Below are 27,941 nucleotides of genomic sequence, written 5' to 3'. Positions count from 1 at the left end.
GAGTGCACATGGCCCTGAAGGCCTGGGTCTCGTCCTCTAATGGGATAGAAAATAAAGCAAGTACTTCTTTGCTTGGAGGGGTGGGGATGGGGGGACCTTCTGAGACACTGTTCCAGTATTCACTTCAAAGCATACCAGCACTGTTATTAATGTCCATTTTATTTGATCAGTCCAAAAGCAGACCTTTCTAATAGGGATGTGCATGGAACCAGGCGGGGTGGTTGGATGGCACGGGGGTGCACTTACCCCTCCCTCGGCTCTTCATCCGCCAGCGTTCATCAGGGTGGCAGCATACCTCCCTGATGCCTCGTTTACCGGATACAACCGGAAGAATTTTATGTGCATTGAATCCAGCGTATCCAGTAAATGGGGGCAACGGAGTAGCAGGGAGGTATGCTGCCACCCAGATGAACGCACTAGGGGAAAGAGCGGAGTGGGTAAGTACACCCTCCCCCGCTCTTAAAGCAGACCTCCCCTGGCCATTGAACCAGTGGAACTGACTGCCTTTCAAACCGGTTTGGAGCCCCATAAAGGGCCTCCAAACTGGTTCCGTACACATCCCTGCTTTCAAATTAATTTCTTACTGTGTTAATTTCCTTTGGAAACAGTTTTGAGATATAAATGGTATATAAATGTAATAATAAACTGACCATACATTATACATTTAAATACTTTTAAAAGTTCTTCAAGCACTTTGATCAAAGAGGCAGGCTGAAATACCTCTAAAATTTATTTTTTTAAATTGAGAGATTAATCAAGGAATTCACATCCCTATCCTTCACACTTGTTTTATTTTATCATTTTAAAACCACTCATATTTTCTAAAACTACTTGGATGGAAGTACTTCTAGTGTTACATGGAAATTTGCACACGTTTTTATTGTTAGAGGGCTTTTAATAGTACCACAGAATTATGAACAAGGACCAAGTAAGTATAGCTTGCCTGGTTTAATAATGAGAGGCAGACTCTTGTTTGATAGTCTGATAATCTTGTTCATCAATTTACTATGAGAACATTAACAGTCTACCATCTGCAATGAGACAGAATAAGAGCTGTTCATTTAAAAATAAATCAAACCTCATCCTAAATCAAAAGAAAAGTGCACCAAATTCAGTAGGGCTCCCCCAAGCAAGGATTAAAGCACTCCAGCACTTTCCAGCTTGTATAGAAGGATTGAGGGAACTCCTGTGTTACTCGGAACTGGGCAAAGTTGCAAGACTTCATAAATAAAATTAATTTCTGTGTCAATATTCTCAGCTACTTACCTCTGCGCTGTACGCAGCCTAGAAGTGCACTGCTAAAACAAAGCTGAGGATATGTGCTTTTAAACAAAAACTGCTAAATCAAGACTTTAATAGATAATGCTTTCTTAGCCAAAAGGCCGAGAAGCTAGAAGTACAAATGCACTTGAACCAAGGTTTGGCATATCGGATAATTTAACAGCCAAGAGGCGGGCATTTATATATCAAGACATATGAACTGTAGCTGATCTACACGCTTATAGTTTTAGCAAGCAGTCTTAAAGGGGGGAAATCATAACGGCTCAATATAAGCTATAAGATAAAAGGTTACCAACCCCAAGGAGAGACGGGAAAGAGATATTTTGCCCATTTCAAAAATGGTGACTATTAAACCCCGCCTTGACAGTTGCTTGCGCAGGAGCGGCTATCAATCCAATCTCAGCCTAGAAGCTTTGCCCAATCCTAAAATGGCGGCGCTCCCGGGCCACTTCCCCTCTCATCTCCGCTAAGGGCTCGGCTACATCTTCCCTGACCTCATTTCCGCTTGTGCAGCAGCCATTTTGTCTTTCCGTTGATCGTGCTGCCCGAGCTTCTTCCTCCCACCCGTCGCCGCGGACTACGAAACTCCAGTTCCACCCCCTGCGGCCTATCTCCGTCTAGACCTGGGGCCTGCTCTTTTCTTTCTTTTTTCTTCCCGACCCTCCTTCCCGACCCGTTTTCTCTCCTAGGCTCCCCCTTTCCCTAATACTCGGAACAGGAGATGTTCCTTCCTCCTCCTCCTCTTCGCCGCGTCTCTACCTGTGAGGGACCCAGGTCCTCAACCGCCACCCCCCAGTAGCAGCAAGACACGCGCGCTCACCCCACACCCCCTTCCCACAACTGGCATCTCTCCCCGAACCAACCGAGGAGGGAGGAGGAGGAGGAGGAGGAGAAGAAAAAGAGGAAGGCTCCCTCTCGGCCCGGCCATGTCGAGCGAGGAGAGCTACTTGGCCATCCTGCGCTACTTGACCAACGAGCGCGAGCCTTACGCGCCGGGCACCGAAGGCAACGCCAAGCGCAAAATCCGCAAGGCCGCCGCCTGCTACGTTGTGCGCGGCGGCACCCTCTACTACCAGCGTCGACAGCGGGACCAGCAGCGCTTCGCCGAGCTCGAGGTGGTGCTGCAGGCCGAGCGGCGCGGCCGCCTCATCCGAGCCGCCCACCTGGAGTCCGACGGCTCTCACCGGACCCGCCTGCAGACATGGCAGCGCCTCTCCCGGCGCTACTGGTGGCGAGGTGAGCCGGGCTGGGCTGGAGGGTGGCGAGAAGAAGAAGAAGAAGAAGAAGAAGGGGCCGGCGGCGGAGGAGGAGCGGGGAAGCAATGACGGGACTCGGCCGCCACAAAGCAGAAGGGCGCTCTGAGTCTTAGACTGAGAGCAAAGGTGGCTCGCGGCGTGACACACGCCGGGCTCTGCCCCCGCCCCGCCCGAGTCTCAAAGGAGCGCCGCCCGCTGGCCCAGGCAGGCGGCTGTGTGTGTGTGCTCTCTGCGGGGCTCCCGAAAGCCCCGGGAGGGTTTGGCTCTTGTGGCCTGGGGTGAACTCGCACGCTGAACGAGGGTTGGGGTTTGGGGTTTGGTTTTGTTTTGCGAGTCAACGGGACTCGCTCCCGAGCAAGTGAGGTGTGTCTAAGGTCACCGCTCTGCTGCAGTCGGATCCCAGGCAGAGAGAGCTCTCCCGAAGCCCTAACCGGGAGATCGGGGAGGGGGGGGGGTTCTGAGCGCTTCCTTGTAGCCTCAGCGGTGGTATTCGATTCATGCAGAAATCAGTCCGAAAGAGGGGGATCCTGGTGGTGTGCTACTACTCTCAGGGTTAGCCTGAGTCCCCAAATCCCATAATTTCTCTTCATCATGTTTTACGTTCTTAGCTGTCAGATGCGCTTTCTTCTCTGTGAAAAACCATGTTCCTTTTGGTCCTTAATACACTTTTTTTGTGGACTGTTGTTGTTCCTTAGTACACTTGAGGTGTTCAGAAGGCTTTGCATTTATCTTAGTAAGTGTTATGTGGAGGGGCTGTACCTCAGTGGTAGAGCACAGGCTTTAAATTAAGGAGGTCCCAGGTTTGGACCCTGGCATCTCTAGCTAAGGTGTGTGAGGTGCTGCCACACCGAGCAGACAGTTGCTGAGCAAAGGGAACAGTGGCCTGACCTGGTATAAAGCAGCTTTTTGTGTTCCTTACCAGTATTAGTAGCCGAAACCTAAAGCCCCGCTCAGAAGTAACTTCTGTTAAATTTAGTGAAACAGTAAGTGGCTACTTCGAAGTGAGGAAGGTGATTGGAAGCACATTTGAAAACTCTTCAGATTAACAGGATTTACTTCTGAGTAAACAGGCTTGCAGTGTATGTGGTTTTTTAAACACAGTCTACATGTTCCCATTAACAACAATGTTTTCTTTCGTCTGTCTATTCTAAGAATAGATGTTAATGTGGCTAGGTAGTTCAGCTGAATCTGTTCTCCTTGGAAATGAAGGGTGATGTTTTCCTTATTCTGGAAGACGGCTTGATGTCCAGACTAGTCCTCCACTGATGTATTAGTGCATGAGAGGGGGCGTGGCTTTCAGCCATCTCCTCTTCCCTCTGCAGCCCCCTGTAGCGTTCCCTCTAACTAAGGCATGCACGCGCTCACAAGTTATTTGATGTCTGCTCAGTTAATTTTCGATCTCGCTTAGGTTGAATCAGGAAGGCCCCACTTTGAATGCATGTGTGCACACACTGCCTTGATAATTCCGGCCAGAACAAAACTCATTCCGTACACAGATGGGGGGAGGGGGGAAAGAGAGAACACTGTTCCCCTGTGGCTCCTAAAACTATGTTCCTGAGGATTGGGAAGCCTTTGGGGATATAACTTCAAGAGGCATAGGCAGCTGCAGAAGGAAGGTGGGGATCCCTGAAAATCATCTCAAACTCCCAGCATGTCAGTAGTGGGTCAGTCTGAATGTTGACCAAGTGGTCTGCTCCAGAGCAAGGATGCCTTACTCCATAATCAGGTGCTTTTTATCAGTTTTGGCTGATACTTCAGCTATGCCCATTTCTGGAGGTAAATTAACTTAAAACAGTGCTGCATATGCTGCTAATCTCCAAGCTTGGCTACTGTAATGCACTTTACTTGGGGCTGCCTTTATATGTAGTACAGAAACTACAGTTGGTATAGAATGCAGCAGACAAACTGGTCTCTGGGATAACCCAAAGAGACCATATAACACCGACATTAAAATAACTGCACTGGCTGCCATTATGTTTCCAAGCAAAATACGGAATGCTGGTTATTCCGTAACCCCTGCTAACTTGGCAAAGAGGCACCTTTTAATGTGATTCTCCTTATTTAGCAGGGGGAGAGTAACTGACCCTATCCACCCCCACAGTATCCACAGTACCTCCAGTGACTGTTGCTGGTGTCGTCTATCTAACGTTTTCTTTTTAGACTGTGAGCCCTTTGGGGACAGGGAGCCATCTTATTTACTTATTTATTTCTCTGTATAAACCGCCCTGAGCCATTTTTGGAAGGGCGGTAATGGCTTGGATCTAGGATATTTAAGAGAGTGTCTCCTTTGTCATGAACCTTCCCAAGATCATCTGGGGAGGTCCGGTTACAGCTACCACTGGCTCATTTGGTGGCTGCTCATGACTGGGCCTTCTCTTTGGCTGCCCCAGGGGCTCTGGAATACACTCCCTGTCAAAATCAAAGCTTTGCCTTCTCTGGCTGTTTTTAAAAAAGACATATTTTAAGACACGCCTGTTTTCTCAGACTTTTAATTCATTAATTTTAGATGGTTTGGTTTATATCATAAAATTGTTCTAATTATTTTATCCTGTTTTTTATTTGTTGTAGTTTTAAATAAGTACAATGCCTAGGAATCACATATCAGGCCGTACATAAAATAAACAAGGGTCCTTGTTCCAGAGGAAGGCAAACTCTATACATCACCTTGAATCAGATGTGCTTGTAGAATATTTGGATAAATTAGCTAGATTGCACAGGTTTATTGAGGAGATTCAAGTTACTGAGGTTCTCTAGAGACATATGATTTTAAAAATGCTGGACAACATCCAGACTAAGTTAGTTGTGACTAAATCCCTAGTTACGATGCTTAGTCATGACTAATTAGTCTGGATGTTTCCCACTGTCATTAAGAAGATAACAAAAAATGTAAGGCATTTCTATATTTATAGCAGAGCTTCCTTTAAAAAAAAATATTATAAGGAGTGAAAGAGACATGCAAACTCAGGTCAATTAATTGAATACACCTACAACCCTCTCTTATTCCAGCCTGCTGTATAGACAGAGAGCCAATGGGTGATTGGGTAGGGTTGCTCCAAAATTGCTGCAAACCACAGTTTGTACTGTCCAAGCTGCAGGCCAAAAAAAGTTCTAGCAGTGTCAAAGGTAGGCTTGCATGCCAGCCAGGAGCATTTCTTAAAGTAGGGAGAGAATGAGATGTGGGAAGTGGGTTAAATATGAACCTAATCATGCTCCTTTGTAATGCCAGGTCACTTCAAAATAAGATCAAAATCATCCACAACTTGATTGTGGATGAATGAGCCAACCTGGCTTGTATAATGGAGACCTGGTTGACAGAGGCTAGAGGTCCTGTGTGGGCCCAACTTCTTCCCCCAGGGTACTCTGTTGCTGAGCAAGTTTGGGGAAGTGGGTGGGGTGGTGGTGGAGTGGCTGTGGTCTGTAAGAATTACATCTCCCTTACTAGGATCCCTGTGAGAGATTTGACTTCTACTGAGTGTGTTCACCTTAAGTTGGGGACTTGAGATAGATTGGGGTTCTGTTGGTGTTCCATCCACCTCACTGCTTAACAGACTCCTTAACTGAGCAGATTGAGCTGGTTGCTGAATTGGTGTTGGAGTCATCCAGGCTTTTGGTGCTGGGTAATTTCACCGTCCACTTTGGGACTGGCTTGTTTAGTGCTGCTCAGGAGTTCATAGCCATGGCGACTATGGGCCTATCCTAATTAGTACTATACATGTTGCTGGTCACATGCTGGATTTGGTCTTTTTGGGGGGCTCGGGGGTGTTCCATGGGCGGAGTCTTCTATAGTTTCCCCATTGTCATGGGCTGACCACTTCCTGGTTGAGATTGGTCTCACAGTCATGTCTAACCCCTGCAGGGGTGGTGGACCTTTTAGAATGGTTCGCCCAAGAAGTTTGTTGGAGTCCAAAGGGCCTTGGTGGATTTTGGAATTGGTTCTGCCAGAGATTGTCGCTGTCTTGGTGGATACCTGGAACAGGGAACTTACCAGGGCAGTAGACACAATTGCCCCTAAGTGTCATCTCCGGTGCACCTAAAAATTAGCTCCGTGGTATACAGAAGAACTGTGAGAGCTGAAGCAGCAAGGTAGATGACTGGAGTGCAAATGGAGGAGGACTCATCTCAAATTCAATAAGACACAGCATAGAGTCCATTTGAAGGCCTATGCTGTGGCAATACGTGCAGCAAGGAAGCAATTTTATTCTGTACGTATGGCGTCTGCGAGTTCTCGTCCAGCAAAGCTGTTCCAGATTATTAGGGGTTTCACTCAAGCCCCTTCTGTTTCAAATCTGTTTCCAGAAAAAGTGTCACACTCTGATGGGTGCAATAAGTTATTTGCAGATAAAATCTCTTACATTTGGGCTGATCTGTACTCCAATATTTCTGCAGGGCCAGTTAGGGAGGTGTCCAGCAATCCCTCTTGCAATATTATATTGGATCAGTTTCAGTTTGTGGCTCTTGAGGATGTGGATAAGCTGCTTGGAGCCATACAGCCTACCACCTGTTCTTTGGATCCTTGCCCAGTATGGCTTAATCTTGCATGGAGGTTGAAGGAGTTGGCCTAGTTGATATCCCTCACTGAGGGAGGGCAGGATGCCACCTTGTTTGAAGGAGGTAGTAGTTAGACCCCTCTGTACGAAGCCCACTCTGGATCTCCTAATGATGTATAATTATCGGCCAGTTTCCAACCTCCCGTGGTTGAGTAAGATGATTAAGAGAGTGGTGGCTGACCAGCTCCAAGTGGTCTTGGAGGAAACTGATGAACTAGACCCGTTTCAAACTGGCTTTAAGGCAAGCTGTGGGTGGGAGATGGCCTTGGTATGCCTGATAGATGACCTACACCAGTGAATTGACAGAGGGAATGTGACTCTGCTGATTCTTTTGGATCTCTCAGCGGCTTTTGATACTGTCGACCATGGTATCCTTCTGGATCGCCTGAGGGATTTGGGGATAGGAGGCACTGTTTTACAGTGGTTCCACTCATATGTCTTGGGTAGATTTCAGATAGTGGCGCTTGGTGACAGTTGCTCTTCTAAAAGGGAGCTACTATATGGAGCCCTTCAGGGCTTCATTTGGTCACCAGTTCTTTTTAACATCTGCATGAAACTGCTGGGTGAAGTCATCAGGATATTTGGTGCTGGGTGTAATCAATATGCTGATTACACTCAAATCTATTTCTCCTTGTCACCAATATCAGGAAATGGTGTTAGCCCCTTAAATGCCTGCCTACAGGTAGTAATGGGCTGGATGAGGGCTAATAAACTGAAACTGAATCTAAGCAAGATGGAGGTGCTCATTGCTGGGGGTTGCAATCTGCAAGACAGAATAGAATTTCCTGTAATGGATGAAGTTACGCTCCCCCAGAAAGAACAGGTTTCTTGTGAAACTGGTGACCTCCATTTTGAAGTATCTTTTTGAAGTGGAAGTTTGTCCTTGTGACTCTGGTCCACATACTTCAATGACCACAGTTTTCTCTCTCAAAAACAATGTTCTCTCAAGCAAATTCTCATCAGATACAAAGACATTCATTTTGAAACCGTGGTCACTGTTGTGTGGACGTATGCATTCTACCAGTGTTCTTTCTAATTTTTTTCATTGGTGTGCGGAATGAATTTTGTTCTGGGCAGCAGTATCAAGGCAGTGTGCACACGCATGCATTCAGAGTGGGGCCTTCTTGATTCAGCCTGAGTGGGATATGAAATTAAGTGAGTGGACATAAAAAACCGTGTGAGCGCGCGTGCACATGCACGCCTTAGAAGAATCACTGCATTCTACCATTCTCCACTTCATGGACTTTATTATTTCTCCCGTGTTATATGATTGTTTCTCCAGTATCATTTCTCATGGCTTTGTCTTGTTATAGATTGCATATATTTTTCATAATAGATTTATTGGACTAAGTTGTGTGTGTGCAGTTTGGTGGATGGATCTTTTTTGGTTTTTGTTAGTGTGTTTTCATAGATCCCAGTACGCTTCATTTATCTGCTTGTTTCAACATTAAACCAAACATGTGGGAAGCACCGTTAAAGTTGCATGGAAATTGGTACAGTTCTTTTCCTATTTGGATGATACCCTTCCTGAAAAGTGCACAATTGTCATGACTTGGCATGTAGACTGTGAGAGAGGAGAGATGTGCACAGTTGCTGTGCAGTTTGCAAAACTGGATGTCTTGAACTGACACATGGATCCCTGGCATACACTAAGCCAAACAGGAAAAGATGGGGAATTGATTCTGGTTTCTTCTGTTTCCATACGGTTCTTAATGGAAAACAGCAACTATTATCTAAGGAAGACAGATTGTCAGTTTTGTTAAATAACTGGCAGCAGTACCTCAAAGTGTACTGAAATTGTTTTTAAGTATTTTAATTGTTTTTAAATGGTTCTGAACTGTTTTAAAATTGTTTTTTATATTGTTTTAAGCAGTGTGTGTTAAAAGGTGTGTGTTTTTGTTTTTTAAACTTGTGCACCGCTCAGAGCCTTTGGATCAGGCATTTTAGAAATTTCATTAATTAATTAATTAACCACCCTGAGCCATTTTGGACTGGCAGTATATAAATCGAATAAATAAATGTGCAAATGCATAGTCATCTTTTTCTGCCTGAATGAAGCAATGAATGCAAAGGCTTTTCTTTTCTTTTTTTAAATGTCTGTCTTTAGGGATTCTAAAGCAAGTTAAAGATTACATTAAAGAATGTGGCAAATGCCAGGAAAAATTAGATCGTTCCAGATCCTTGTCTGATCCTTCTGAAATTCTGGAAGAATTAGGATTAGACACAATATCTCATGAAGACAGTAATGAAACAGATGATGAATTAAATACTGCAGCATCACTCCCAGCAGCATCACCAAAACCTGTGAAAAAGAAGCCAATAGCCAAACATGAGCTTGTATTTGTAAGTAGCGTTTTACTCCGGCACTGAGAGGTTTTTTTTTATTTGAATTTCCTATTAAGGCAATTATAGGCTGATCTGAGTACAGTTAGCAAACTTTGTGCTAAACACCTTTATTGGAAGCTGAGGGACTGGATGGAACAGGATAACATTCTTGCAGAAGAGCAAGCGGGGTTCAGAGACGGGAGGTCTACTGTTGACCATTGTTTTGTTCTGCATCATCTAGCACAGAAATATGCTCAATCCTTGCATGTTGCCTTTGTAGATCTTAGGTTTGCATTTGACTCAATCCCATAGGATAGGCTCTGGGATAAATTGAGAGCCTCCTCCATTGATTGGCGACTCTTAGCTCTAATTAGAGCCCTACACGTATCGCCAACCATGAGGATTAGGTGCAATCCACAGGGAGGATTAACCAGAGCTATTCCAATTGATGGATTCCAATTGGAAAGGGAGTTCGACAAAGACGTGTGCTGGCGCCCTTGCTGTTTAATTTTTTTGTTAATGGTGTGGTGACCCATCTAGATAGCAGTGATTTCCATCCTCCCAAGCTAGCTGGAAGAAGTATCTCGGTGTTGCTGTATGCGGATGACGCGGCCATTCTGGCCAGAACCCCAGTTAGTCTAAGGAGGGCCTTGGGGGCATTGGCTGTTTGTTGTAAGAGAGAACGGTTGAGTATTAATTACCAGAAAACAATGGTGCTTTCCTTTGCTAGGAGACCTAAGAGACGGGTATAGAAGATAGATGGACAAAGGATAGAGCAGGTCCAAAATTTTGTATACTTGGGGGTAGCTGTTCACTCATCAGGATCAAGACGGGCCCATGCCTCTCGTGTGGCCCAGGCTGCCCAAAACAGTGCCTGAGCTATTTTGCGATTCTATAGAACCAGAGGAGGGTATTTTATCCCCGTGGCCTTAAAACTTTTTCAAGTGAAATCATTGGCACAGTTACTGTATGGTGCCCAATTGGGTCCTCACCCAGATCTGTCCCCCCTAGAAGTGGTGCAGTCTAAATTCTTGAGAGCAATATTTCAGACACCCAAGTGCACCTCTAATGCGAGGCTCAGATTGAAGGCGGGTCTCATTAGAGTTGAGGCCAGATGCTGGCAAATAGCGCTGTTTTATTTGCTGAGAGTTTTTTCCGTGGACACAGGGCTGAGCCACTTAGTATTAGAGGATTCCTATCAGTCGACCTGGAAGTGTGCTTTGAACCAAAAGATGACCACTTTGGGCCTTGATCAGTCTGCCTTGCTTACACAAAGTTTGGAGACAGCTAGGAAGCTCATTAAACAGAGAATTGAGGATATTGAGAGACAAACGGATATAGCAAGGGTACCTGACTTTCAGAGCCAGGAATCAGTCAGATATAGTTTGGCCCCAGCATCCTATCTCACTTTCTTGGAGGTGCCCCCACTTAGAAGAGTTTTTACCCTGGCAAGATGCAATGCCCTGCCTTCAGCCCTCTTAGAGGGCAGGTATAGAGGGATTCCCTATGGGGAGAGCCTCTGCCCATGTGGGGAGGTTCAAGTGGAAACAGTCACCCATGTGATATTGGAATGTTTGTTCTATAGAGACCTGCATTGGGATCTCATTTACCCTTTGATAGCTAAATGCCCAGGTCTTGATTTTCCTCAGATGATTGGCAGGCTGTTGGAAGGAAGTAATTCCTGTGCCACCAGACAGGTAGCTAAATTTTGTTGCGCAGCCCTCTGTTTGCATAAGAGCTTAATAACAGGAAAATAGGTGATGGATTTAAGGCCAGAGCAACTTTTGTAGCTATAATGTGGCTAACTGCAGGTGGGCACGCAGGTATTGGTATCACCTGTATATCATCAGTAGATTTAACTACAAAATTTTCCCAAGCTCCTGAACTGTTTAACCCCTCTCAGATTTAGGAGTCGAGAAGGCAACTTTTTGAGTTTTGATTTGTGTGTAATAGTCTCATAAATATGAAATACTGCTTCCTCCTTTTATTTTTAATTATGTATTTTTAGTAGTATTTTCAGTACCTTGAGCTTCGCTGAGGAGGAATTTATTTGGCTTTATTGTTTGTAGTAGAAGTTTGATTGTCTTCTCGTCTACATTTGTTTTAATCTCATGCTGGTCGCTGACCGAAATAAAGAGATAAAGAAAAGAATTTCCTATTGCTATTAGAGATATTTAAGATAAAATGTATCTTTTCAAGCTTGTAACACACTGCTTGTTGCATTTTTTGATGCCAGGTTGATAGTAAGGGCCTTGTGAAACAGTCTCTCTCAAAGCATTCTCAATCAGTCTTGAACCAGTTGAATCAGCAACGGCTTTCCAATCAATTTTGTGATGTAACTTTGCTTATTGAAGGAGAAGTGTACAAAGCACACAAATCTATTTTGGCAGCCAACAGTGAGTACTTCAGAGAACTTTTTATCGAAAAAGGAGCAGTTTCCAGCCATGAAGCTGTAGTGGATCTTTCAGGTAAATTATTCTAACAAAAGTCTGTGGATAATGAGTTTGTTAAACCTGTCAGCTATTCAAAGATTGATTGATTAAATATTAAAGGTAGACAACACACTTTTGAAAACCTACAGGGTGGTTTTTTTCCTGTTTTTTCTCAGAGAGCTTTAGAAAATTGGGTGCTTGGAATTGTATTTTTGTTGTGTTTGACCAGATATTTTAAGTAGGGAGCTGTTCTAGTTGAACAAATTTTCCCAACCCTTTTCACCCTTAATAGTTGAAGAAATGGTTGAACAAATTTTCCCAACCCTTTTCACCCTTCATATCAGCAGATCAAACTGAACTGCTGTTTGCTTTATCTGTTCACATGGAATTCTGATGACATCACAGCAGGAGTGAGGTACTCTCTGCCTTACACTGGAGCAGCCTCAACTGCTTAGAATCACAGCTCTGGAGTTAGCATGGTGAGAGCATGTTCCCAGTGATGAACATGGAAGGCATCTGCTGCTCCAGCAAGGCTGTTATTACGTTCTTAACCTACCATGGCTATAGTTCTAATGCAGTCTGCATATGCTGAGCAGCTAATAGCTACTGAAACCAACCCAAAGGCAGTGGAATCTTAACCTCAGAAATGATAAAACCAGAATATATTGACTCAAGATAACTGCTTTTTATTTACATTTTACAAAGCAATTCATACTGGAATACATGTATGTATAATACATATATTGGGAAAAAGCATGACTACTAATAATTTTAAGAAAATTGTGGTGCTTCCTTGTTTTATATTTCACATTTATGACCTGTCAAGGCCAATACTGAGCTTTCTCTAGAGAAAATCACTAAATACTGAGAAGATTGGGTGTGTTTCGGTTTCCCAAGTTTTCCCCAAGTGCTTTGATTTGGAGCCTGACAAGTAGAGGACATTACATTTTGCTTCAGAGCAAGGATTAGTGCCTACAACAGTCTTTTAAGGGGGTACAACCACACTTAGGGATGTACTGAAACATTCAGGCAGCCGAATCACATTTCGACACATCCCTATAACACATAGAATCTCCCTCTTTGCTTGTATAGCTTTCCAGATGAGAGAAAGGGTTTCTATTCCACCAGAGGTCAAATCTGGCAGTCATTACTCAAAATAACATTAGAAACGTTCTCATCTCCTTTCTGTGCACATACTTCTGCATCTTCTGCCACCATCACACCATCTCTGACTTCTAGCATCCTTCAGCTGCACTTCCAGGCCCTCTTCTCTACCTACCCCAAATACCTTCTCAGTTCTGGTAACATTTGTTTCCTCTAGAGTGCTCAGAGAGGTTTTTGGTTTGCAGGAACACACTTGGATGGCATTGGACATATGGTGTGAAGCTATTATAGTTTTCCGGGAAGATACAACTTTCCTAGTAAAAATAGTATGTAGTTTATTTTTAAATATATCTTAAAATACATTAGGAATAGTTTTTTGAAAAGCTTTATTGATTTTCTCTTATTTTCAGGTTTTCGCAAGGCTAGTTTCCTCCCTTTATTGGAGTTTGCTTATACTTCAGAGTTAACCTTTGACTTCTGTAACATGGCAGCTGTAGCAGAGCTGGCTCAACATCTCCTCATGACAGAAGTTCTGGAAATCTGTGAAAATGTGCACAAACAAATGGAAGATAAACAAATCACAGTATACCAGAAAGGAGATGTTCAAGTAGTAGAAGTAGCTCAAAATCTCTTAGAGCAGAAGGAAAGTGAGGTCAACACCATGGACAGCACCGAGCAGCCTCTACCCACGGAAGATGTAGTAGCAACTGTGAATGGAGCATGTTCAAGCACTGAAGCAGAAGAGATGACTACACAAGATGCTTCGCTGCAAATTGCTTCAGAACCTCTTGTGGACAATCCTCCAAAATCTCCAGTGCATTCTACTAGTACAGAAACGACTGAAAATGAAGTAAAATCCCAAACAGTGGAATGCACCACAAATCAGACTGACTCTGTGGTTCAATCAGAGCCTCCAGCAGCAGAGCAAATAGTTATTAGCACTCAGGCAGAAAGTGACACTGATCAGAATGCAAGCAGTGAACAAAATATGATCACTGAAGCAAATGCAGATACTGTTGCCGAAGATTCTCCGGAAGGACTTAAGCGAAAACGTGGCAGACCATGTAAAACACAGAGCATTCCACTGTTGCAGTCTGAGATGTCTGTTTCCAATCAAGATGACACTTACAAAAGCAAGCTTCGCCAGCGTTCTGTTAGTGAGGGTGGCTATATCAGATTGCACAAGGGTATTGAGAAAAAACTACAGAACAGGAAGCCAGCTGCCAAATCAGCCATCCAGCAGGTATGATAAGCGTCCTCGAAATCTGATATTGCAGAGATGTAAAGCAAAATTTCTTTGTGCTCAGAACAACCTTTAAAGTGTTGTAGTTAAACATTTTATAAATGTGTATTTCTTGCATTTCAGTCATTCTTCCCAGTATAGTTCACAATAAAATCATCAAAAAAGAACTGCTAGTCAATGCATATCTGTTCCATTCTGGCTGTGATTAAAGCTTGTTTGTTTGAGAAAGCTTACTGCAGCAAAACTTGAGAGCCTCTGAATTGAGCAGCATCCCGACTAAGTTACTCAATAGTACTACTCAGGAGTTACCCTGTAGGACTAGTTAATTTCACTAGAATAAGGAGCTCTCAAGAGTAACTTAACCTGGATGCCGCCCAATGTGTAGAATTTTAGGGTAAGCATAGCCAATATTATTGTAAAGTGGTTTGATAGTTTTTTTCAGCATATATAACACAGCTTCATATTTGAGTGGCTCTTAATCCAAAACTAAGTTTGCACTCCCTAAAATGTGTTAAATTCTGGATTAATTTGAGCAGGTCTTTATGAGGAAGAGCACATAAAGCTTCTTCCTATCCCTTTAGAAGTCGGAACTGCTGATAAGATATCTGTATATAGATCATGAGCACTTTGAGTAGTCCCATTGTACGTATTATTAAATTAGGAATGGGCAGCATCCAGACAAGCACTTTTCTGTTAGCTGAAGCTTCTTCCCTAAATGGAAGACTCTTCCACTGTCAGAGAGTTAGTCTGGATGCTACCCATTATTTATATACTGCTTTTCAGCAACACCTTACATACTACGCAGCACCCCACTAGGGATGTGCGAACCGGTTAATATTCAAACTGGGGTGGTTTGGAGGTTCGAATTCGAACCGAACCAGCCATCAGGTTCGAGCTGCAGGTTCGAATTCGAACCGAACCAGGGGGTGGTTCGATTCGAACTGGTTCAGACACCCAAAAATTGGTAGGATGGTAGCTTGCACCCAGGGGTACCTGTCACCCAAACCCCAAAGCAATTGGATACTCGTACGATTTTTTATGAATTTTTGAAAAATATTTTAAATTTTTTGTCATAGGGTATAATGGGACTTGAACCAGGCCATTATACCTTATTGTGGAGCACCCATGGTTGCCAACAACCACCCAAACCCTGAAGCAATAGGACAGTCCTACGATTTTTAATGAATATTTGAAATATTTTTAATTTTTCTCATAGAGTATAATGGGACCCAAACCAGTCCATATCCCCTATTGTGGAGCATCTAGGGGCACAAAAGCGGGGTGGGTAGTAGACAGACAGGGGTGCCTACCACCCACAAAACCCCAAGGCAATTGGACACTCCTCTGATTATTGGTGAATTGTTAAAGTATTTTTGAATTCCTCATAGAGAATAATTAGGATTGCAGCAAATGTATAGCTTCACGTCGGGGGCAAAGGGGTGTCGTAGAGTGGAGTATGGTGGGTGGTAGTTCCTAGGGTGGGCAAGGAAGCTATCAGAATTATTTGAAAGGAATTGGGCAAAGGGATGATTTTTAAGAGATTTTTGAAGTTTACGCGTCTTTAAGGTTTTTCTCCATAAAGAATCATGGAGATGTCAGCAGATGTATAGCTTCACGTCGGGGGCAAAGGGGTGGCCTAGAGCAGTGTGGGGTTGGTGGTAGTGCCAGGTAGGGGCAAGGAAGCTACCTGAATTTTTTCAAAGGATTTTGGCAGAGGGCTGATTTTTGGTGAATTGTTGAAGTTTACGCGTCTTATACCTTATGAAGAAAAACCTTAAAGACGCGTAAACTTCAAAAATCACTTAAAAATCATCCTTTTGACCAATTCCTTTCAAATAATTCTGATAGCTTCCTTGCCCACCCTAGGAACTACCACCCACCACATTCCACTCTACGACACCCCTTTCCCCCCAACGTGAAGCTATACATTTGCTGCAATCCTAATTATTCTCTATGAGGAATTCAAAAATACTTTAACAATTCACCAATAATCAGAGGAGTGTCCAATTGCCTTGGGGTTTTGTGAGTGGTAGGCACCCCTGTCTGTCTACCACCCACCCCGCCTTTGTGCCCCTAGGTGCTCCACAATAGGGGATATGGACTGGTTCGGGTCCCATTATACTCTATGAGAAAATTAATTAAAAATATTTCAAATATTCATAAAAAATCATAGGGGTATCTTATTGCTTCGGGGTTTGCATGGTTGTTGGCACCCATGGGTGCTCCACAATAAGGAATAATGGGCTGGTTGGAGTCCCATTATATTATACTTTTCAAAAATTCATAAAAAATCGTACGAGTGTCCGATTGCTTTGGGGTTTGGGTGACAGGTACCCCTGGGTGCTAGCTACCATCCTACCAATTTTTGGGTGTCTGAACCGGTTCGAATTCGAACCGAACCAGGGGGTGGTTCGAACAAAACCAAAACCAAACCACCCCCTCCTGCTTCGAACCCGGTTCAAATTCGAACCGAACCGGGCAAACCGGTTTTGTGCACATCCCTACACCCCACTGATCCAAGAGTGGGGTACACATGCTGGTTCCTGAATTCTGGAAAGGACCTTCATGCTACTAGCAGATATGCAGAGCCCACATGCCTCCTAAGTATTGTGTCACCACTGTAGTGATGCTGCTCCCATTGTTCCCAATCGAAGCGGCATTTGTGCAGCAGTGACACTATTCTCTTTTCCTGATTAACAAGAGCTGAACTTTACCCTGTGTAATGAGTGCAACTTCTTACCATTTCACTTGTGAAATGGAGCAAGTCTGATGGTCTGTCTGTGTGATACTCATTTTTTAACTAGTGTGTTCTCATTTTCCAATTAGGTTGCCATGAAGCTAGTGCAAAGAGGCAAGAAGATGAAGCAGCCCAAGAGAGAAACTACAGAGCACACCGAGGCAGAAGCTCAGCACAAATGCAGTGAATGTGGAATGGTTTTTCAGAGACGTTATGCTCTTATAATGCACACACTGAAGCACGAAAGAACAAAACATTATAAGTGTCCCGTAAGTGTATCTTAAAATGTACTCTAGGAGTTCACTTCTTCTATTACACTGCTAGTCTATGTATTTATTGTTTGTGTTAGATTGTGTGCAGCCTGTCAGTGCACCATGAAGCAGATCTGGATATGTGTATTGCCTTCCTTTTTAGGAAATATTTTGACAATTTATTACAGTAATCTAATTAATGTTTCAGTAATCCTCTCCCAGAGTAGCTTCCTAAAAATTAAAAAAAAGAAAAAACCATTCCAAATTAAACTCTCTAGTATCTTTTCTATGTCCTTCAGTCAGATGGTTCTGTACATAAGAAAAGCTCTCCTGGCTCAGGCCCAAGGCCCATCTATTCCAGGATCCTTTTTCACCAAGTGGCCCACCAGATGCTGCTGGAAGTCTACAGGCAGGAATTGAGGGCATGCCCTCCCTTCTGCTGTTACTTCCCTTCAACTGGTACTAAGAGGCATCCTGCCTTTGAGGCTGGGGGTGGCCTATAGCCCTCCAACTAGTAGCCGTTGATAGACCTCTCCTCCATGAAATTATCCAAACCCCTCTTAAAGCCATCCAGATTGTTGGCTGTCACCACATATTGTGGCAGAGAATTCCACAAGTGGATTATGTGTTGTGTGAAAAAGTACTTCTGTTTGTTGGTCTTAAATGTCCTGGCAATCAATTTCATGGGATGACCCCCTGTTTCTAGTGTTATGTGAGAGGGAGAAGAATTTCTCTCTATCCACTTTCTCCACACCATGCACGATTTTATAGACCTCTATCATATCTCCCCACAGTCGTCTTTTTTTTCTAAACTAAAAAGCCCCAGATGTTGTAGCCTTGCCTCATAAGAAAGGTGCTCTAGGCCTCTGATCATCTTGGTTGCCCTCTTCTGTACCTTTTCCAGTTCTACAATGTCCTTGTTTAGATGTGGTGACCAGAATTGTATGCAGTACTCCCAAGTGTGGCCGCACCATAGTTTTGTATAAGGGCATTAGAATATTAGCAGTTTTATTTTCAATCCCCTTCCTCATGATCCCTAGCATGAAAGTTGCATACTCACCAGATCTTTGGGTGTTTCAGAGCAAATGTGATCACCATTCACAGATTTGGCAACTGCAAATATATGTGAGTTAGTACTACGGTGGCTTGAGTTGGGGTAGATGTCCAGAATTCTTGGTTTCACAGGCCTTTCTGAGAATTGGAACTATATTTAACTGTTAATATAGTATATTTACCTGTACGGAGTGCAGATATGAAAACAATTCCTGTGTTCCATGCAACTTGTATGTTGTCTCTGACTGTGTGCTTAGATTGAAACTCAGATTCTGTGAGAAATAAATGCAGTGTTTTGTGTCTTTTTAGCTATGCAAAAAAGAGTTCCAGTATGGTGCCTCTCTGCGAGCACACCTTGTTCGCCATACCCGAAAAAATGAAGTGACTGTTGCAACTGCTAGCATAGAAGAGAGTGGCACAGCTGTGAAGGGCAGAACTAAAAGGGAGTTCATCTGTGATATCTGTGGAAGAAGTTTACCTAAACTCTACTCTCTGAGGATCCATATGCTGAAACATACAGGTGTAAAGCCACATGCATGTAAGGTAAACAAAAAAAAGTAAAAATTGATGTGGCTTGAAGCTTAAATTCATTTATATTAGTTCAATTATTAATTCTAAGTGTCAGCTTTTTTAACATGTAGTATACTGTACAGAGTCCTAAAGTTCAGGAAAAGATAAATGGAAATGTCTAATTACAATGTAATTCAGATCTGGAAAGGTTAGGAAAAATCCAGAGATGCTATGGAACCTTTCATTATTGAAAGAACTGGTGTGTTCCACTCCACATATCACAACTTAAATTGAATCCAGGATATATGGAATTAGCACTGGCTCCTGTAATACTTAAGCTGTTTGGTTAGTACAAGGGTGAGTAACCTGTTCAGTTCACCATGAGTATGGCCTCAGTTGGCTTGGCCAGTGTTTTGGTATGCAGTATAAATCTCATTACATTTGCAGGCATATTGTTGCTATGGTAAAGTTGGTGGGCATGTGTTGCCTCTTTCAATTTTTCAGTTTCAGATTTGAAATTGGAACTGGCACTTTTGTGAGGTTTCTCAGCTCCATCCATTCAGTTTGCATTCTCATTCAATATTGGCATTGTACTCACTGGAAGAAGACTTTCCAAGTGCTCTTTGTGCTTCATCAGGATGTTAGAATACTTCAGTGGGTACAAAGATTTACCCCTTCCAAAACAATCTCATTCTCTGCAACGGAACATTATTGGGGGAAGAAAAAAGGTTGGGTCCCATAAAATGCAAGCATATTGCATGAATCTTTGTCATAGTATGTGCATTGTCTGTTTGGAAGGGATACTAATGTTCTGTCTGACAATTTTGTCTGTTACAGATTTGTGGAAAGTCATTTACCTATAAACATGGTTTAAAGATGCACCTTGCACTCCATGAGGCACAGAAGCAATTTAAATGTGAATTGTGTGAAAAGTCCTTTGTCACGAAACGAAGCCTTCAGGAGCACGTAAGCATTCATACAGGTAAATGAGAGATTCTTATTGGTGTAATGCTAGAAGTATACAGGTAGCTTTTGGGAATGTATCAACTGAAATACTAAACTACAGCTAAAGACCTGGCTGCTGCTATCAAAACAGCACGTGAAGTTCAGCACTTCACCCACCTTCAGTCATAAAGCTAGGATATCACAGCCCTCATCTGGCAAGTATTTGGCTGGCTAATTTGAATCAGTATATGAGATTCTGTCCTCTTTGGCCTTTCATCATCCCTTTCTATTGTCAGCAGTCAGCCTCCACCTGTGAGGCTTTTTCTTACCTGCCAGCCTTCCTAATAACTGGTTTCCACAACCCTTACTGCACCTAGGCTTTGTATGGGGGCTTTCTTCAGCCAAAGGTCTGGTTTTCCTTGTAACTGCACATCTCTGACTTTCCATGATTTGCCCTCCCCTGCAATTATTTAGAAACATTCTTTGACATTCCAGCAGTTTACCAAGTGGCTGGGTGGTGGTGATAGTTTCTGGATTGGGAGGAACTGCTCTGGTGGAGGTAAAAAATCAAATTGCTGAAAGGTTGCATTATTTCTAGTTTTTAAAATCCCAGTACTTCATACTCATCTAAATCTACCACATGTACCTAACCGGGGTCAGAAAAGGCCTTTCTATAGGCTCTTCATGTCTCAATCCCATGCTGTTCAGCTTTCTCTGCCTCTTTCTGTTTGCTCAGATTCTCCTCGCCTTCCCCTTAATTTCTTCACTGTTCTGTTGAATCCACAGACCAACCACTCCTCCTTTCTTTCCACGTACCCATGTCTCTTATGACCCCATTCCCGGTTCTTTCTTGATCCTGTTCTGTTGCTTCCTCTACCCTCTTCCTAAACCCACTTGCTATCTCTGCCCCTGCCTCTTGCATACTCTTTCTTTCTCCCAGTCCGCCCCCGCCTTGCTGCTTTTCTTCCCTTTGTCTCCCCCCGCCCCCGCCTTTCTTTATTTTAGCCTGGCCATTAGCCCCCTAGACCCTTAAAAAACAAACAAACAGGTGGGCTGGGGGGATGCTCAGCCTCTCACAGACGTTTCCCTCAAACTAACCATTTGTTTCTCTAATAATGTGTTTATTTTCAAAATTCTGTGATTAACTCTCCCTCTCAGGAATCAGAATGTCCTTTGGACATGACAGCAGACAAACCAATCGTTGGGGTAGGGTAGAACAGAGCTTGTTTGCAGGCAACCCTAAATGCTGCTGTTTTGGTGCCTAATAAGGCAGTGTATATATTAAAGGCGTTGCGTTTGTGTTTTTAATCAGGAGAATCAAAGTACTTTTGTTCGCACTGTGGAAAGTCTTTTCATAGAGCTTCAGGACTTAGTAAGCACATAAAGAAACATCAGCCAAAACCTGAAGTTCGGGGATATCAATGTACTCAGTAAGTATGAACAGAAACTTGATTGATCAGAACAATTAAATATGAATTTGCTAATTTATTTGGTACAGAGACAAATTTTTATTTTGCTAAAAAAAGCATTAAGAGATCTTTGAAAAACTCTTTAGTCAGCTTTTTCAAGTTTGTTAATCTCATTTTGATTACTTGTTAAAAAAATTTTAGGTTTTTTTAATGACCAAAATAAAGACATTGGCATAACTTTTAACCTTGCTATGTTCCAGTTCATCCTCTTTCCCCACATGCTCTTGGATGTCCTTTTTTCCTATCTGGGATAATTTCTTTAATATTTTGGAAATACTTTTTAATGCTGATTTGTATTATGTGAACTGTGTGAAATTATCTGACTTGTAAAGCCAATTTATCTTTCCCCCACAGCAAGATATCCTGTAGTTAGGTTTTCTCTAGTTTGGGCTTTGTTTTCTTATGGTGGGCCACTGTGTGATAGAGGGTCATTGTGTGAAACAGGATGCTGGACTAAATATAGACCTTGGGCCTGATCCAGCAGGGCTGTTCCTATGAACTGTGTTGGACTCCTGGAAACTTAACATGAAAGAGGAGAGCATAGGATTCTCCTTCAGCAGATTTGAGGATCTGGCAGCTCCTTGTATAGAGTCCTAATCTGTAAATAGAGTTCTTTTACTTTAAGTATCTAAAAATGTTGCCCCATTTTCTTACGGCTTGAAGAATGTCACTGGTGATTGCCTTGGGTGAATAGTTGCCGTTTTCAGATTTTGAAAAAAACAATACTGCATTATTGTTTCACAGAGGTTTGGGCATACAGAATTCTGGGTGCCCAATGAAAAGCTTTAAGCTTTAAAATCAGTCTGTTTTCTTATCTGCTAGGGTGGAGGATTACCCAGACATCCATAAAATAACAAATTGTTGTTGAGACATCCATCAAGCGCCTGTTTCTTCCATAGGGATTATTTTTCTTATTACTTTCAGATATAAAGTAACACTGCATGCAGACACATACCTGCACTTGAATAACCTTGCACAGCAAATGGATTTAAAGAATGATTTATACATACCATATAACTTTATATTTTCAGATGTGAGAAAAGTTTCTATGAACCTAGGGATCTCCGACAGCATATGAATAAGCACCTTGGGGTGAAACCATTTCAGTGCCAATTCTGTGGGAAGTGCTACAGTTGGAAGAAAGATTGGTATTCTCATGTGAAGTCCCATTCTGTAACGGATCCTTACAGGTATCGAGTATAGGTTGTGAATACTTGGATGATAAAGGCCCATGGCCAGGATTAACTGTGTTTTCATATTCTGTTCATGTAGAATGAAATACTCTTGAATGCATGTTAAGAGAATTTTAGGTCACAGCAAGGGAAGTTTGATGTTATTTGATACAAGTATTCTGATCGCTGCTTAAACTACACCATGTAAAAGTTAAGTATATTTAGTTAATCCTGTGTTTAAATAGTTCAAGAAAAGTCTCAGGCGTAGCGTCCATTGCATGAACAGGTTCAAATAACCTGGGCCGCCATGCCCCAGGGGCCACTCCATCAGTAAAGTCCGGCCAGTGTGATATTTGCAGCGTCGCGGGGAGTGCCTTTCCCTGCTTGTAAAGGCAGGGTGACACGTTAGCAGCCAGGCTGGGAACCTAGCGCTGGCTGAAGCTGCTCAAAAACAGAGCTGCACGGCCCCTTTTGCAATGCAGTCATGCCCCCTACGCGTCTGACGTCAGATACAGGGGTGTGGCTAGGGGCTGCCGGCCGGCAGTGGTGGCTGAACACAAGCCACTACACCACTGAAAGGTCTTCATTCTCAATCCCCTTGAATGGATAGGAGGAACAAAACTCTTTAAAATTCAATGGTATATTCTTTTTTACAATCTTTCTCAGGGGTTTTAAATGTCAGGTGGTTTTTCTCTGCTTTTTAAAATGCTTCAGTATCCCCACCGCCCCACCGCCACAAAAAAATTACAACCTCATAAGACTGTTTATGTCCTGATATCTAACCTTTCATAGCACTTGGCAGGTTAAAACAGTCACTTCTGAAGTTATTTGTGTAAGAAATATGTATTAATTCTAGGATTTATTTATCCTGCTCGGATCATCTGCTTATTTTTCCTCCCAGGTGCAATGTATGTGGTAAAGAATTCTATGAGAAAGCATTGTACAGAAGACATGTCAAGAAAGCTACTCATGGGAAGAAAGGGAGAGCAAAGCAAAATTTGGAGCGTGTTTGCGAACACTGTGGGAGGAAATTCACCCAACTTCGGGAGTACAGAAGACATATGAACAACCATGAGGGTACATGTAACACTTTGATTTTAAACATACATCCAGCTTTAAAGAAGTGAACAAAATGTAGTGAGATTAACTGAGGAATTTATAAGACATTAAATTTGAAGGGGAAATAGTTTCAGTGCTTTGTTCTAAACAAGTGAGCCAGAAATGAGCTGAATATAAACTTTTACTATGCAAAAAACAAAAACTCAGATTTAAAGCTGAAAAGATGAGACAGCCATACAAATGTCTAGATACTGAGAGATACTGTCCCTTTCTCAGTATACATTTGTGTATTTGCACCAGAGATTGCCTTGTATCTCAAGGATACTTTCATATCTAGGAAGGGCTGCTTCTGAACCTGGGAACCTCTATAATGTGCCAATCCCTTAGTTCATATGTTCCCTCCCTCTGGAGGGAAGAGCCTGGGACTTAAGACTATGCTATCAGCTGCCCCAGACCAGAAGAGACTGCTATAAACACCTCCACAACTTCCCTACTACTTTGGACCTTTTTGTGGGATTTTAATCACAAACTGCTTTAGGAGGCAATCTTGGCTGAAAAGTGGGATATAAACAGTAGGTTTATATCAAAATGTTAGGACACAATGTAATTTATTTTTTTTAAGTTCAAAGTGACTGATGGTTGTCAAAGGTTATATACGACAAGCTGTGCAATTGATGGAGATCGGGGTGGTCCCAGACATCCCCCTCACTCTCTCTCACCCCTCTCAGACACTGAGGGCATTTGGTATTCTTAGGCTATGCCACCATGCCAGATAGTGACAGCAGGGGCATTCCTATCTTGCATCAGGGTTAGAAAGAGATGAACAGAAACTCACGTCCCAGTAGAGTAAGGAGGGGGAAATAAAGTGCATGCCCTGTGAGATGAGGAAGTGCAGAGGCAGGGAACCTCAGCCTGTGGTGGTAGGCTGACACTTTCTGCCCCCTTGTCTAGCTTTTCACGCCTGTGCCTGAGGCGACCATCCTGCCCTGCTTATGGAAGGGCCACCCTTGTTAGAGGGAAAAAAGGCCTTTGAAATGAGTCAGTCATATATTGTAATCTAGGGGCCTCACCTATTCAATAGGATACAGTTATGCTGGTGGTGGTGGTGGTGGTGGTGGTGGTGGTGGTGGTGGTGGTGGTTTTGCTAAGCGTTCCTTTCAGAGGCTGATAACTTTTTTCTTTTGTTGAATTAGGTGTTAAACCCTTTGAGTGTCTGACTTGTGGAGTAGCCTGGGCTGATGCACGTTCTTTAAAGCGCCACGTGAGGTCACATACTGGAGAGCGGCCTTATGTTTGTCCAGTGTGCAATGAAGCCTACATCGATGCCCGAACCTTAAGGAAGCATATGACCAAGTTCCACCAGGATTATGTACCTTGTAAAATTATGCTGGAGAAGGACACACTTCAGTTTCATAATCAGGGGACACAAGTGGAACATGCCATCAGTATTTTAACTTCTGATGTGCCAGAACAAGAAACAGAGGTTTGTAGTGAAGAGATAGAGACAGTAGTAGTGACTGAAGAAACACTTGATACTGTTGCAGCTACTGAAGAGTGTACAACGGTTTCCACTCTTTCTGACCAAAGTATCATGCAAGTAGTCAATTATGTATTGGCACAACAACAAGGACAGAAAATTACTGAGGTTACAGAAGCTATTCAGACTGTAGAAGTAGAGGTAGAACACGTTTCTGATCAGGACTAAATACACATTTTGTTAATGCAGAAGATGATGACCTGAGTGGAGCAGAGCAGCATGCAATGATCCAAGTATCAACTGTCTTGAGCGGTTGGACTCTGACAGTAACAACAATAGATTCAGAACCCTGTTCTGAGTTTCTTGAATGTATATGACCAACATTTGTAATTAAAAAAAATAAAGTTGAAAAGATCCACAGTAAACTGTGGGCTTGTACCAAGACTACTGCAGTTGTAATCACTTAAAAAAAGAAATCTGGAAATAAAGTCATCTGTGTGATGGTGGTAGGTATGCTGTAGTTTTGTGTTTTCAGACTGATTTTCATACAGCTGTTTTGGTTTACAGGGTGGCTTGCTATGCCAAAGAGTTGTGTCCATCATTTTGAAATTCAGCCATGTTTGCTCTTGACTTTCATGGGCAACCAAGAGATGGGTGTGATCTGAGAGTGAAATTGTGAACCTGTTAATAGGTGAATGTTGCAATCATGGGTGCTGCTCACAGAAATGATTTTATAAGCTGATCAGTCTGACTCAGACATGTTTGATCAGATCTCTGCATAGTGTTCCTGTATTTAAGGCCACAACCCCACTCCCCCCCCTTTTGTGTTTTTTTTTTTGCTTTTTAGGTATTAAAGCCTTTGTAAAGAAATGATTTCCATAAACTTTAAATTGTAATCAAGTGCAATCTTTTAGTACAGCCCCACTAAGTTGTAGACAGTCTTGCGGGGAAACTGGTTACTGCAAGTAAATATGTAAATGTTTGCATTTTCCTTGCTTTGTTTTTGGCATAACCTGAAATACTTCAGGGTTGCACTTCTTGAGACTAAAACATGTTTGTACACTTTATATATTAACCTTTGATGAAATTATCCTGTATTTAAGAGAACTATAAGAACTAAAGTACGAAGGTATATATAGTAAAACTGAGTTATTTTTTGAATGTCATCTTAATTTTCAGCTTGCATGGTGTCCTAATTTTTGTATAATAGTCTGATAAAGTTGGGGGATTAAAATTATTAAGGTTAGTATTTGGGAAAACAAATATTGCCCACCAGAGGGAGATGCAAAAGTGCACCTTAGTGTTCTAACTGGCTTGACATTTATCAGAATGCAATGTAAAATTGTTCATACCTGGTGTTTTTTTTTTTTAAGTATATACATGGAGGAGCAGTTTTCCTGTAAACCTCAATTCAGGCCAATTACTTGGCTAGCATCCAGTCTTGTGTACCTCATAAATTGAAGAAATTTTGCTCAAGCAAGCGGGGGGGGGGGGGGTTGGCTTTCACTGATCTTCCCCTTTCTTCTGTCCCCTCCATCTCCCCACCCCCATGTGAACAGACCTTCTTCAGTTCTTGTAAGTACTACTCTAGATGCTATCCTGTGTGTGTTAGACATATTAAACAGCTGTTTATTTCTTTCAAAATAAATGTCTGTGGTGGTTCTGAGTTGAACTGTTGCCTGCTCTCTCTGTAAAACAGCCTGACAAACCAATGCCTTGAAGTTGCTTATATGAAGAACAGAATGCCCCACAATAGCAATATTGAGTGCAGCTGCCATCCTTACTTCTTGCAAATATGGGATAGCTGGTCAGGCAACAGTTTATCATCTATCAAAACATGACACAAAATTGCTCAGTGTCCGTAAATGATGTATAATATCTTAATCAGGTCATTAAACAGATAGGTTTCTTGAACACTATAGAACTCAGTAGTGTGTTCATTATTTTGTTGTAAAACACAAAACAAAGCATCTAAACTTACTGAGGATCTATGCTAGCTGCATTGCCTGAGTATAAAAGATCACGGACAGAGGCATGTAGTAGGAGGACAGGCTTCTCTATAGCTCCTTATTCTAGAAATTTGCTGCTTCCTTTTCGTGTCAATCAACATGTATTAAAGAATCTACAGGAGCCGAGGGAATGGGTACAAAAACTGCTTGGTTGATCTGATGCTTCCAGAATATGTAGGTGGCAATATAGGAGCAACTATCTCACCTCAACTATGAATATACTTGCTTATTTTGTTTACAAATGTTTACTGTACTTGCACAGAGTTCCTGCTTCCATATCTGATGAGAAATGAAATTCCAGTGGAATTCTGATACTTGGCAACCTTGGCTTTTTCATTAAATGCAAGATATAGGGTTAAACTACAAAAATATGTGCCTGAAAGATTTCTCTGGGGAATTCTACAGTTGTAAACACGGCTTGTACAGTTGTACATCTCTAATTCAGAGCCTCCTAAATTTCTACAGTTGGTAGAAACTGGTATGTTTAAAGCAGACACTTTAAATCTGTACAGGGGAGAAGGAAATATGTGAACCTCTTCCTTGTTCTCCATAGTGCTTAGCTGTGGTTTATGTTAAGTCTGAACAAGGCCACAGGTTAAAGACCTGTAAAAATGTAGCAGGTTCTGAATTAAAGATAGATCAAGCCTTTTTGTAGTATTACTAATACACTACTTTTCAACAAAGTTTCTCAAAATGGTTTACATTTTTTAAAAAAACTAAAGATGGCTCCCTGTCTCCAAAAGGCTCATAATCTAAAAAGAAAAATAAGGTAGACACAAAAATAAAGCAACAACCACTGTAGGGATGCTGTACTGGGACTGGATGGGAATTAGTTGCTCTCCCCCTGAGAGAATCACCACTTTAATATGTACCTTTTAGATCATGAGCCCTTTGGGGACAGGAGACCATTTTATGTATTTTTCTTTGTAAACCACTTTGAACACTGAAGTGGTATATAAGTAGTAGTAGTAGTAGTAGTACCTTGTTCAGTTAGCAGGGGTCATTTAGTGCTAGCTCAGGTTGGTTGATGTTTAAGACTGATTAGTTATACTTTTCATTAGGACCACCTGA

At 42.5% G+C, this 27,941-nt stretch overlaps 1 protein-coding gene across 1 annotated transcript; it reads left to right on the top strand.

The window, feature by feature from the left end:
- Nucleotides 1-1,726: 1,726 nt before the first annotated feature.
- ZBTB11 (zinc finger and BTB domain containing 11) lies at nt 1,727-26,527 on the top strand. Its single transcript, XM_053312646.1, has 11 exons — nt 1,727-2,517; nt 9,192-9,427; nt 11,646-11,877; nt 13,356-14,188; nt 17,015-17,194; nt 18,539-18,772; nt 19,577-19,721; nt 20,997-21,114; nt 22,185-22,343; nt 23,227-23,402; nt 24,578-26,527. The coding sequence occupies exons 1-11, from the start codon at nt 2,208-2,210 to the stop codon at nt 25,087-25,089; spliced, it is 3,135 nt and encodes a 1,044-aa protein (XP_053168621.1). The 5' UTR covers nt 1,727-2,207; the 3' UTR covers nt 25,090-26,527.
- Nucleotides 26,528-27,941: the final 1,414 nt, after the last annotated feature.

This window comes from Hemicordylus capensis, chromosome 3 (genome assembly GCF_027244095.1).
Source record: "Hemicordylus capensis ecotype Gifberg chromosome 3, rHemCap1.1.pri, whole genome shotgun sequence".
Lineage (NCBI taxonomy): Eukaryota > Metazoa > Chordata > Lepidosauria > Squamata > Cordylidae > Hemicordylus > Hemicordylus capensis.
This window is presented reverse-complemented; position numbering and strand designations above follow the sequence as displayed.